General features: G+C 37.0%; 2 protein-coding genes across 3 annotated transcripts in view; one reads left to right on the forward strand and one right to left on the reverse strand.

The window, feature by feature from the left end:
• LOC149006791 (alpha-amylase 3, chloroplastic-like) overlaps positions 1-12,624 on the reverse strand; it is a 54,307-nt gene that overhangs the window by 35,633 nt on the left and 6,050 nt on the right. Inside the window, exons 2-9 of one of the 2 annotated variants that reach the window (XM_089164701.1) lie at positions 12,462-12,609; positions 8,324-8,370; positions 5,273-5,599; positions 5,022-5,152; positions 4,773-4,827; positions 4,576-4,698; positions 4,362-4,482; positions 2,846-3,201 (exon numbers count right to left, since the gene is read on the reverse strand). In XM_089164701.1, coding sequence (XP_089020827.1) covers positions 2,846-3,201; positions 4,362-4,482; positions 4,576-4,698; positions 4,773-4,827; positions 5,022-5,152; positions 5,273-5,536 — 1,050 coding nt within the window. In that variant the 5' untranslated portion in view covers positions 5,537-5,599; positions 8,324-8,370; positions 12,462-12,609. Of the gene's footprint in view, positions 1-2,845; positions 3,202-4,361; positions 4,483-4,575; positions 4,699-4,772; positions 4,828-5,021; positions 5,153-5,272; positions 5,769-8,323; positions 8,371-12,461; positions 12,610-12,624 lie in introns of those variants that run through there. The other variant, XM_089164702.1, reaches the window with a different exon arrangement.
• On the forward strand, positions 9,299-11,462 carry PIN8 (Auxin efflux carrier family protein). The gene is made up of 6 exons (XM_089164703.1): positions 9,299-9,942; positions 10,499-10,670; positions 10,749-10,834; positions 10,939-11,096; positions 11,188-11,264; positions 11,346-11,462. Exons 1-6 carry the CDS (start codon positions 9,435-9,437, stop codon positions 11,410-11,412), a joined length of 1,068 nt encoding a protein of 355 aa, XP_089020829.1. The 5' UTR covers positions 9,299-9,434; the 3' UTR covers positions 11,413-11,462.

Here is a 12,624-nt window from a genome sequence, read left to right on the forward strand (position 1 = left end):
AACTTTAAGCCCATATTTATTTGCACTGGTAATGGATGAATTAACCAAAGACATTCAAGATGAGGTCCCCTGGTGTTTTCTTTTTGCAAATGATATTGTGTTGATTGATGAGACCCAAGTGGGGATTAATACCAAATTAGAATCATGGAGAGTAGCTTTGGAATCAAAAGGCTTTAAACTTAGTAGATCGAGACAGAATATCTAGTTTGTAACTTTAGTCATGATCGGGCAGATGATGAAGTGGTGATACTTGACGATAAAGAGATTCCTCAGAGTGATTGTTTTAGGTACCTAGGTTCAATCATAAGTAAAAGAGGTGATTTAGAGGATGAGGTTTCCCAAAGAATAAAAATAGGGTGGATGAAGTGGAGAGGTGCGTCCGGGGTCTTATGTGATCGGCGTATTCCATTAAACCTTAAAGGAAAATTTTATAAGACCGTTATTCAACCAACTATGATGTACGGTGCAGAGTGTTGGGCTGTTAAAAAGAATCATATAAATAAACTCAGTGTAGCAGAAATGAGGATGCTAAGATGGATGAGTGGCAAAACTAGGATGGATAAGATAAGAAACGATCATATTAGAGTTGGTCTGGGAGTTGCTCCCATAAGTGATAAGCTTAGAGAAAGTCGTTTGAGGTGGCACGGCCACGTTCAACGGAGACCTATAAATGCTCTTGTTTGGAGAAGTGATATAATCCATATTGAAGGAACTAGAAGAGCTAAGGGTAGACCTAAGATAACCTTAGGAGAAGTGGTGAGAAAGGATATGTATAGCTTAGGATATGTATAGCTTAGGCCTTGTATCTAGCATGGCCTCGAACAGAACTGATTGGAGGGCAAGAATCCATGTAGCCGACCCCATTTAGTTGGGACAAGGCTTATTGTTGTTGTTGTTGTTGTTGTATATGTATAATGACGCTACATGTGATCAAATGTTAAAATAAAAATAAAAACAAACAAAATCGAAAGAGAATAAGTTCTTGACTCAAGTCTCACACTCTCACTCTCACTCTAATCCCTAATCTCTTCCTCTCTTCTTCTCTTCCATTCCCGTGACGACACTCCGGCATGCAATGGCCAGCGACAAACAACTTCTTCTCTTCCTTTCTTCTCGCGACTTTTTATTTAGGACCTATTATGTGTGGTTTGTAGTATGTTGGATGACTTGAGATAGTCTAATATTAGTTTTTTTTTTCATTATATAAGATATGATAGATTTAGAGTGAATGAGATGTACACTAAAAATTTCACTTAAAACGCCTCAACCGCCTCAAAAGCGCCTCGAAGGGCGCCTCGTCGACTCATCGCCTCAATTAGCCTAAACCGCCTTGCATCGCCTCGTCGCCATGACAACTATGGTTAAACTCCGCTACATATTATGATCTTCATGATCTAGACTTAAGCCCAAGTCTAGTTCTGAAGAAACTCATCTAAGTCAATAAAAGGGTTGTAGTTTGATAATAAGGACTCATTGTCGAAAGAAGTTTTCCTTTGTCAAGAGTTAGCAAGTGGTTGATAGGTGGGTGTTAGCTAGAGGTTGGATGATGCATTTAATGTTTATATCTATACTCTTTAGAATGGCTATTAAGAGGGACTTATGTAAGAGGGTGGATCACTCACTCATCAATTGAATTCAAAGTATTCTCTATAGAGAAACCTTGTGTTTGATCAAGGTAGGTTGGTACGATCCAATTGATCCACCTTGCAGTGTGAAGCCCTGGTATTATTTTCTTGCTATTATTGTTTTATCAATTCCCCCATGTTGTTCCCACACTTTCTTCTTCTATGTAGCCTACTTTAGTGATCATTTTCTGTTTCGGTTACCATCATATTTGCCATCTACTTGATATCAGATCTCATGGTGCCATTCTTTTTCATGTTAGTAATCTACACTTCAGCCTAACTCAAATCTGGTTCCTAGTTCTATCCTTATTTGAAGAACTATTTTGTCCCTGTTTCATGTTATTTTCATTGTGATATTAGTTTGTTTCTTTCTTTTTTTTTGCAATCTGAATTTTGCTTCATACTTAGTCTGTCAAATCTGAAACTCATTCCCTGGGAAAAGATCTTGATTGGTTACTGTTTTAATCATTCAAATACCGTACTGCATCACTCGGCCATACAACGAAGAACTCAACTGGGTCGCAAAGAGTGCAGGAGCTCCATCATATAGAGACAAGAACAGTCAAATTTTCCAAACAGTATGAGTAATGGTTGCCTAAAATTGGAATATGTTTATTTATGGCATATGCTTTTTTTCGTAGCTGCCAGACAGATATTACTCCAAGAAAATTACAGAATAACTTTTTAGGCTAGAGTTGATCAACATAACTAGATGGAGAAGTAAATCCAAACTTCCTTCTGTACCGAAGAAAAAAAAAAAATTCTAAACTTCCTTGAGTCTAATTATATTTGTAACTCTTAAAGATTACATAAATATACTACATTAACAAGTTTGACTCTACAGTAACAAATTCAGGGGAAACAAGATTTCTAAGAGGGCTAGTTTTCACAGAAATGAGTCATCCCATTAGTTTCTCCACATACCATGTGCAATCAGCAAACTGGAAAACTTGATCCTTTTTTTCCCCATAGATTCACTTTTCTTATTGTTAGATGTGTTCCTCTTGTTGGTAGTTTTGTTTGCTTTGATTGGGTCCTCGCTTTGGCTAGGCTACTTTGCAATTGTATCGTTCTTTTCTTCTTCTAAAAATCCTCCCCCCAACAACCCCCCACACACACACACCATACCCAAAATATAAAAGATTAAAAAAAAAAAGTTTCAGGATTTAAAAGCTAGTGATATATAATGTAGTTTCACATGTAGGAAAAGATTTAAATACCTGCAACAAAGTCTGCAAAGCCATATTCCGATACATTTTGGTTTGCGGTGGATAAGGGCCTGTTGGAATTTCCCACCTTCTACTATCATCTCTGCAAACTCCCCAGTGAACAACTACGTCTCCAGGCATGTCAGTTTCTAAACGAACAATATTCTTATCCTTATCCAGGCTTTTTGCAACAGAAACAGTCATATAACTTTCAACACGAACTTCTTTAAAGATAGAATGTTCATCACAGAATCCTTGAAGATTCCTTTTTTTTTGCTTCAGATCCACCGGTTCACTGCTGTTATCCTGATCTTTAGGCTGAGAACCTTCTGGTTTGAAAAGCATTGTCGACAATTGGCTAAGAGCTCCTGGGATTCATGAAAAACTTATGTAATTGATCTGTTCACTTGTTCATCAAGTATAAACAACAAACTCAGTTTATTTGAGACAACAGAAAAACTGTAGTGTCCATGATGAACACAAACTCTTATTCATCTCAATCCAAGACATTGTTCAGTGGTTGCCAAATCCCCTGAAATCACTTTCTTGGCCATCTGCTCATCTCCCCTCTTATATGGACAGGGAAAGGAAACTTATGGATATCTGTTAAAGATGAAGGGCATTTCAGGTGGCCTACTAGCTGCTGCTCAATCAGTTAGTTATGAAATACCATTAACTCTATGTATGTTATCAATATCTCTAACGTACGATTCATTAGGACATAAACTTTTACTTTAATTTACAAATTCACTTTAAATTTCTAATTTACTATAATTTTATTTGAACTATGACTTCACTTTCTCTAGTAAAGAAGTTGAATGTACTGACTAAATAACTTTCTTTTTTAATTAATCGTTCCAGTTAATGAATATGCCTTTTCATGCAAAAGTTTAGGAGACAGAGAAACTGGAGGTAGTGTAGCAGCATGTGATCTCCCAGTCCATTGGCCTAGAAATACATAAAATTGAATTGCCAAACATCAACAATGATCAGCTATAACTGAATGTAATGTACTTTGATGATGCTAATGAACCTTATGGATTTTTTTTTTTTTTTTCTCCCTTTCTGAACTTTTTTTATTCACTTTTTCAACCAAGTAATATCAATGTTGGGTATGGATGGTCCAATAAGCATGACTTGCCACTAAGGCTTGCATCATGGTCTCCCCACTCAAGCAAAAGAGGTTATAACTTATTTTACCATTCCTTCAAACATGACACGGTGATGAAAGTCTCATGGCAAGATTTCCTTTTTTTTTCTTTTTCTCAAATGTAAATGTTAGATAAAATTAAGATCGAATTTTAGAGAAACTTGGTCTACTGAAAACCAAGCAATGACAAAAGATTGATTGAAGAAGAAATGTACGAATTAAAGTTGACAAAATCAATGCATATCAGAATACACAACACTACCTTAATTTTAAAGAAACTTGGTCTACTGAAAACCAAGCAATGACAAAATGATTGATTGAAAAAGAAATGGATGAATTAAAGTTGACAAAATCAATGCATATCAGAATACACAAAACCTGGCCATATGCTAAAGCTTTTTTCGCTGCTTTTAAGATAGCTATCCTCACTAAGGTAGTCCGTGAGGAACACTTTGAAATCTCTCCCTTTTTTCCGACACCAAGCTCCAGTTTCTTCATCCTACACCCCCAAAATCCAAGGGTGAAACATGGAAACACTATATAGAAAGGGGTAAAAATGTGTTTTAAACTTAATATAACAAAAAGTTGGAACCTTCAGGACAAAATTTATAGTTGCAATTGAACTGTGGGTGTTAAAATTGATCTGCAATTCGTGGAACACATTCCCCTCGGAAGTTGGTGACAACTTCTTCAAAGGTGTCTCTATTGCATAGTCCTGAAGACACCAAATGAGTGATAACCGTTAGATACCATACACCCATCTCCACCAAAAGCACCATACATGAATACCTTCACGCCAATAGAACCAGGGGGTCTCATTCCAGGTGGTGGACGATTCCATTCCCTGCCAATTAGAAAATAAAGGCGTCAAGAGGAATATCCATAAAGAGCAAACATCAGTAGTAATCTAAACATAGAAACACGTACTTCAAATTGAACTCTCTTAATCCAATTTTCTTATTGAAAGGTAAACATAAATTCAAAATAAAAAACAAAAAAGGACGGATTGGAAGAAGAATGCAGTGAAACAATTCAAACCTGCCAACTTCATCAATATAATTTACTCCCCAATGCAAAACCCATTTTCCTGGAAGATTGCATCCTACTGTAAGCTTCCAATTCTCTTCATCCTTACCTTTCTCAAATTTCACAGATACTTTTCCTTCCACCTAACAACGCCAATTGAGTAAATTGCAAACCCTCGTCTTCCAGAACAATCCAAAGAACTGAAAAACAAGATTTTTATATTCCTTTCTTTAAAATAGAAATAAAAATATATGTATGTATACCGTTTTAGTACTTGTCAATGTGAAAGTCTTCTGAAACGTAACCTCGGAAGCTTCAGAGGTCTCCAAGGTAGCAGTATCAATAGAAGTAGCAGCCCTGATCACCGGAAAAGTATGTGGCTTGGAATTGAAGATGCTTCCGCCATTGAAGGCTAGCTTTGCAGGAGAGAATTTCAAATAGGATAGTTTTGGTTGCTTTGGTTGCTGTAATTTCGAACGAATCGTTAAAGACCCAACGTGAAGTACATCTAGTTTTAAGGTAGGCATATTGGATCAACCAAACTGATCAGAGAATTAGCAGAGTGAGGCAGTGAACTCGGATTAATTAATCTGAAAGACGAAAATGACAGAGAACTCAGAGAGAATTAGTGAGATTCGCTCCAGATATAAATCACAATTACATGAGCTGAAATTTTTCTGTATTGTAACACTTGTCAATAGCAACTGTACTCTCCTTATTTTTTTCCATTTCTGTTTTCTGAAAAGATCTGTTTTTCTTGGGTTCAGAACTTTACGTGAATTCTAACTGGTCAACCACCAACGTTTTACCAAAAAAAAACCACCAACGTTCGAACTCCGAATAATAAACCTTTTAGAATTTATCACGTTTCATTTCTATGGAAGAGATCGTCTATTTCGTTGCCACCGCATCCGACGAGGCATTCAACTGCCGAACTGGCTGGTATACGTTGCCAATTATGTCCAGTCAGCATGTCCATTTTGGTAAATGACATTATTATAGTTTGGAGAGGATTTCCATCTAATTTTTTATTCAATTTTAAAAATTTCAATTTCAATTTTTGGAGATAATTTCCATCCAATGCAGGATTGGTAAAATGGTAGAGATTCATACTTCTTAGTAGAGAGGTCGTAGGTTCCATTGTTGCAGACAGTATCTCCCCATGTAATCAAGGTGCACACAAGCTGGCCTGAATGAACCTCAACTTTTAAAAAAATAAATAAATAAAAGAATTTAAGAAATGGACCACCCATTTCTTTTTAAATTATGGACACATGTCCATATATCACATCCAAAAGTTTAGTCTAAATCTTACTTCAACCTTTGGATGTAACTAATGGACATGTGTCCTTCATCTAGAGGGAAATGAATAGTATATTTTTTGTCAAAAATAAATTTAATAAAAATTGGTTCTGCAACAGAAAAAGAGTTTGAAGGAATGGACGGTATAAAATAAGACCAAAGTATTTGAATTAGAAATAAAATACCAATGAGAACATTGACAAGGATTGATAGTGATCAGACTCTTTGAGATAGGGTTTGCACTCGTTAACTTGATCAAGAAGGCACTAGTGAGTGCTGATAAACTGATAATGATTGTAGTAAATGTTTTGTTCTTTTCTTCTACTTTTGTACTCGGTTTCTAATGGACGGATGAATTTATTCGTTCTTTCTGTTACCAGTTCTTTCCATCTCTAGTGAAAGAGATCTGAATTGACTAGGGTTTAAATCTCTAGACTTTGCTTGGGATAACATGTTCACTTCTTTGGGCTTCTATTGAATTGAGAAATAGATTTGATTGTATATCTTTTGATATACATAAGGTATCCTCTAGACAATTCAAATCGAAGCAATTGGACGTCCAAAAAATAACGGTCCAATTCAACATTGACTAACATGGAGTTAGAACACAGATTTGGGCTAAATAAATCAATGGACGGGCTTGCTATTATTTCCAAATGAATTAGTGTTAAAAATAAGAATTTTAGTTAGTTAAGGCAAGAATGGTCTTAGTCATAGTCTCTTTTTGGTATCAATTCTCATTATCTATTATGCCAATTTAAAATGAATTAAATACAAGAATTCATTACTGGTCAAGAATGAAAAAATGATTTGGTGAATTTTGACAAAAATAAATTATGAAATGAAAAATAAGTTTCGTGTATTAAAATAAAAAATTGTTAGAAAATGATAATGAGCATGAGAGAAGAGGAAAAAAAATGATAATGCTTTTGAAGGGTAAATATATAATAAAAATTTAATTTTTATTATAAAAACAAAGACAATTCCATTTAACCAGGACCGGTTCAAGATGATCTGGACCAGTATTCGTGAAGACCAAACTCAACTTCAATGTAAATACCATGAAAATATAAATCTGTTAAGAGGCCACAGAAGTTAAGTTGCAAAATTGCAGCCGCACTGATCGGAAGCAGAGAGATTCTTATGACTCCAGGAGTCATGGGCCAAACCTTGACCGATCAACGAGGTGGTGGAGTGTGAATCGGTTGAACCAGGCCGATCCAACCAATTACCATGCTTCCAAGACAAAAGGGCTTCAGTCCCACCCCAAATAGGAAAATGAGTGGGCCTCCATGGTCAAACCATTTTGGGCCCAAAAATCAATCAAAGCCCATTAAACTAGCGGAGTCTGCACAGAGAGAAAATGGGTGTTTGTTTGTAGAGGAAACCAACTAGTATAGTACAAATGTTGGAACTTTTCCCAACTTCTTTGCTTCTGAAATTTCTCTTAGGTTAACCCCCAAAAAAACCGATTGAACTTCAATGCTGTGCATTCATGTGCTGCCGACGGTCGAGATCAAATCTAGACCAAGATTTTAATTTAGACCATCCATTTCAAACGTGTTAAAATCCGAAATGGAGCGTCAGCAGCACAATGTTGTGCATTAAAGTTCAACCCCAAAAAGACATTCTAGTTCCAGCAGTTAGCTAGGGATGCCCAAGTCATCCAAAGTTAATCACAGAAGCCATTGATGGCTGAGATTTCTTCTTCCCCAAAGACAAAAGTGAACTTGAGGAAAGAGCAACAGTCCTGCACTGATTTGCCCAAATTGTCAGATTTAAAAGCAAATCCGACACCACAATGATCCTTCCACTTTAGACCATTTGTAGCAAAAATTCCATTCTTTGCCCCCACTGTTACTAACGCTTGACTTCATTTTACTTCCCTTACAATTCACATCTTTATTCGGTTCTTCCTCTCTTCTTTGATAAAAGAAAATGAAGAGAATAAGTTTTCATTTTTTTTTTCCTTCCCTTTTTTTAAGGTAAGAAGAGAATAAGTATTCACTTACCAGCCTTTCAGTAAAGTAGAGGACCAAGGATAATTTCGGGAATTAACCTGTTTAGGAAACATAAGAGAAGGAAATGGACCGGATGGTTAGAGCTTGTATACCTCCAGACACAAATTCTTTATCATGCTGAATGACTTAAGTACCCCTATAACTTACCTCAATAGAAATAGCAACAAATGATTTGTATAATCACAAATTCTCTTCTGGAGTCTATGTAAGTCTGATGATTGATAGGCCGGTCATATAGAATCCTAGATTTATCCCCAACCCCCCCCCCCCCCAACTTTCTCTCTTTTTCTTAAGAAATGTAATTTCCTCAACAGGAAAGAATCAGGTAGGTATCAAAGTTGAAAAGAGCTACATGACCTAAGGTGGAAAGTTATAACTTTGTTATTTTTGGTGATGAAAAAATATAGCCTGACCTTTCATTAAATTAGCAGGGACAGGGTTCTGTGATCAAATGAAGATGCAATGGTTTCATAAACAATGGGTAGAGAGGTCATTTTATATGAGCAGACAAATATGAAATATAAGGGCAATAGCATACCCTCCGCCGCTTCACATGATGTGTGCAGCACAAGATGTAACTTTTAAAAATAAAAAATAAAGAAGAAAGTCATTCTAATGATGAAGAGCAAAGCCTAAGCAAAATTTTAAACCAAGCATGAAGGGATAATTTCTACATATATGAAGCGTGTGGGTGGCAAACCAGATACCCCATCAGCTCCATTCTTCACCTGTTAATATAGCATCAACTCTACCCTTCTCCTGTTAATCAATATTAACAACTAATTTCAGTTCAACACCTCCCTCCAGAGAGTTTGTTTGCTTTGTTTATGCTTTTTCTACCAAAACTAGAGACTAGCTGCATTTTTCCCTTGAGATACCCTAAAAAAACATAAAAACCAAGGTCATTCTAGGTACTAGTGAACTGTTCTGAAGGTATTTACTTTGTCAAGAGAGATTCTCTGCCATTCATGTCTTTACCTTCAACAAGCCAACAATCCCATCTAGGGAATGCAGAAGAGTTCACAACACACACCAACAATTCATATAAAGGAAACAACACAGAAAATCCACAGCCTACCTTAACTCCTTAACAGTAGATGATATGATTTCACTGGCTGATGTTTATCATGTCTTGGAAGCGTCAATCCCCTTGTATGTTGCCATGATCTTAGCCTACATGTCTGCAAAATGGTGGAAGCTCTTCACCTTGGAACAGTGTTCAGGCATAAACAAGTTTGTGGCAAAATTTTCCATCCCACTGTTGTCTTTCCATGTGATCTCAACCACTAATCCCTACCAGATTAACCTGAAAGTCATGCTCTCAGACTCCCTCCAAAAAGTTCTTGCTTTTCTGCTTTTGGCAGTCCTCAACAAACTTAGCTCTAGAGGAAACTTAGATTGGGTTATAACTGGTCTCTCCGTGTCAACACTTCCAAACACCTTGATCCTGGGAATTCCACTGCTGAAAGCTATGTATGGCGATGAAGCAACTGCCCTGCTTGCACAGATAATTGTCTTACAAAGCTTAATTTGGTACAATTTACTGCTGTTTCTATATGAATTCAGGGCCGCCAAAGCAGTCTCTGTGACTCCGTCACTAGAAGCCACTGGTAGGTGCTCATGGTTGACGTTTCAATAGAGCATATTTGTTCTGAATAATAAGTAGTCAATTATATAGCTATATTTTGAAAATCCAACCCCAGCCTTCCAGCCCCACCTACAAACCATCTTCTGAGAATTTCCTAGCTGGAGCTCTCTGTCATTATTTCAGTGTGAAGATAATATGACAGGGATGAATTTCACAATAGGAAATCTTACTGATGGGACCAGTATATGGAGGGTCCCAACTCATGGTCACATGAAAAATCACCAACATGTCTGATAACAAATTTGGATTCTATTTTCGGCTTAATCCAACAACCACACATTTGCTCTAAGACATAATCATCACATTACCATATTAGAATGCTTTATATTTTTAGGGGGCCAAACCACTAGCATATTCATGAACATTTGAGCTTGCTACATTTTCTTGCATTTAGTTATAACTTATAACCTACAACATATGAGAATTATGAGACTGCGAACTACAACAATTGGATTTCCTGTTTGCTTTAGGGTAATAAATTTTGAACTAACTTATTGGTTCACTTTTTATGCTTTAAGGGCAACCGCTAGCTCCACAGGAAGAACAGAAAGAGGGGGATGAAACAACAGCCACCACCACAAGAAAACTAAAAACCAAACAGATTCTCATGACAGTGGGGAGAAAGCTCTTAAGCAATCCAAATACTTATTCAAGTTTTCTTGGACTCATTTGGGCATTCATCCACTTCAGGTAAACTTCAAGGAAGAACACTATGAGCACCTAGACAAGAATGTTGGAACTCACTAAGCATAGAGTCTTTTGTTGCAGATGGGGAACCAATCTACCGATGATTGTTGAAAAGTCAATATCAATATTGTCAGACGGGGGACTTGGCATGGCCATGTTCAGCTTAGGTGCAAGTTTTGCATCATTAGCCGCCAAGCTACGTAAATTATGGGATGAAATCTTCGATACACAGATCCTACCTTCTAACCCTTCAATTTTTGGTACTTGATAGGTCTTTTCATGGCATCACAGACTAGAATAATAGCTTGTGGGACTTGGATGGCAACCTTAGCCATGGGAACAAGATTTCTGGTTGGACCTGCTCTAATGGCAATCTCCTCCCTTGCTGTTGGACTGAGGAGTAAACTGTTCAAGGTGGCAGTCTTGCAGGTACATGCACAGCTCTCAAGTTCTAATTTACCTATCTATGTTTCTATCTAGTTTCAGGATAGAAGGCTAAATATGTCCAATGCTATTGCAGGCAGCTCTTCCTCAAGGGATCGTCCCATTTGTGTTTGCAAAAGAGTATAATGTGCATCCAAGCATCCTGAGCACTGGGTAATCAATGTCTCCACTCGACATAAGAACATCTACATCTTACCATCAGACTCATGCCATTTGTACTCGTTCTGGTTGCAGGGTAATCCTTGGCTTGCTTATTGCAATTCCGATAGCACTATCCTACTATTTGCTGCTAGCATTGTAGTTCCCCCTCAGCAATGGCAAATGATTCCAAAACCAGGAAAAGCACAATAAAGGCTCAACATGAAACATGGGGACCGTAATTATTTTATACAACCTTCTTTGTACTATACAAGGAGAAAAAGAAAAAGATGAATAAATGCAAAGAATTTATATTAAGATTGCCATCATGATTTCATTGTGAATGGAAAGTTAAAACCTTTCTCTGCACTTGGCATGAAATCACAAGTCAAAGAACCAAGATATACTGACTGTTGATTTACCTTGCATGAACATTCAAGAAGTAGAATCCTAAACCAAGGGTGGAAATCAATTCAAAATCCTACTGATTATTCTGAACTATATTCTTATTGCTAACTATTGTCTGAACCTGTGGGATCAAAATTCTTCATGGCATGTCATAACATTGTGCCATATAAAGCTTCATATTTTAGCTTTGGCAGATGGGGTTCCACCATAACTTCTCTCCTCACTGATCAGCTTTTAAGGACAACACAGTGCAGTCAGAGGCAGTTAAGACATTAGCACCTTCCTACTAACCTCAAAAGCCACTACACCTTGTATCTCACAAAGGGTTCAAAGATAATGACAACATCATTGGACATAATCGATGCTCTTAGTCTTAGTAGCAATAGGCAAACTTTTGTCGTGAGGGAACACAGGGCTTTATAAATTAGTGTTGCATGCCGTCCAGGTGCCCTGTGAAAAACTTAACTGTCTAATTGGGAGGATAAACCACAAGTGTCAGTGTCAACAAAAAGGGGTACTAAAAAGACAATAAGAAGAGCATATGAACAAAATGCCAAAAACATATTTGTATTGACATAACAATTTATATTCACTTAAGTAGATCAATGGCATTTCAGTCCTGCCAAATATTTACAACCTAGAAGCAATATATTATAAAAAAGAATGAAGAAATTCCATCTTCTTACTATCAGAGATTCAGTGGTAATTACAGAAACCTTCAACCTTGAAATTCTATGTCATATTCTATTTCTTTTGTTGGAAAGCAAAATAAATTATAAATTCAAGGACACCAACTATGCAGACCTCTTATTGAACATGTGGTAGATGGGGGGTGAGTTTCCCTTTTCAGCCCTAGCCCAAGCGTGTTGCATGACTCCAAATATTCATTCTTCCAGCCCTCCCGCAGCTCCGCAGAATCTGTGTACCACTGCCTGAAAAATTGTTCAACAAACTGTGACACGAATTA

Source organism: Hakea prostrata, chromosome 8, assembly GCF_041222555.1.
Source record: "Hakea prostrata isolate BN-2017 chromosome 8, UWA_Hpros_2, whole genome shotgun sequence".
Classification (NCBI taxonomy): domain Eukaryota; kingdom Viridiplantae; phylum Streptophyta; class Magnoliopsida; order Proteales; family Proteaceae; genus Hakea; species Hakea prostrata.

Bases quoted from the DNA above. Each gene is read 5' to 3' on its own strand.
- PIN8 (XM_089164703.1), top strand. From the start codon at position 9,435: ATGATTTCACTGGCTGATGTTTATCATGTCTTGGAAGCGTCAATCCCC. The intron at 11,097-11,187 runs GTACATGCACAG...ATGCTATTGCAG, and splicing joins TCAAGGTGGCAGTCTTGCAG to GCAGCTCTTCCTCAAGGGAT. The intron at 11,265-11,345 runs GTAATCAATGTC...TTCTGGTTGCAG, and splicing joins CCAAGCATCCTGAGCACTGG to GGTAATCCTTGGCTTGCTTA.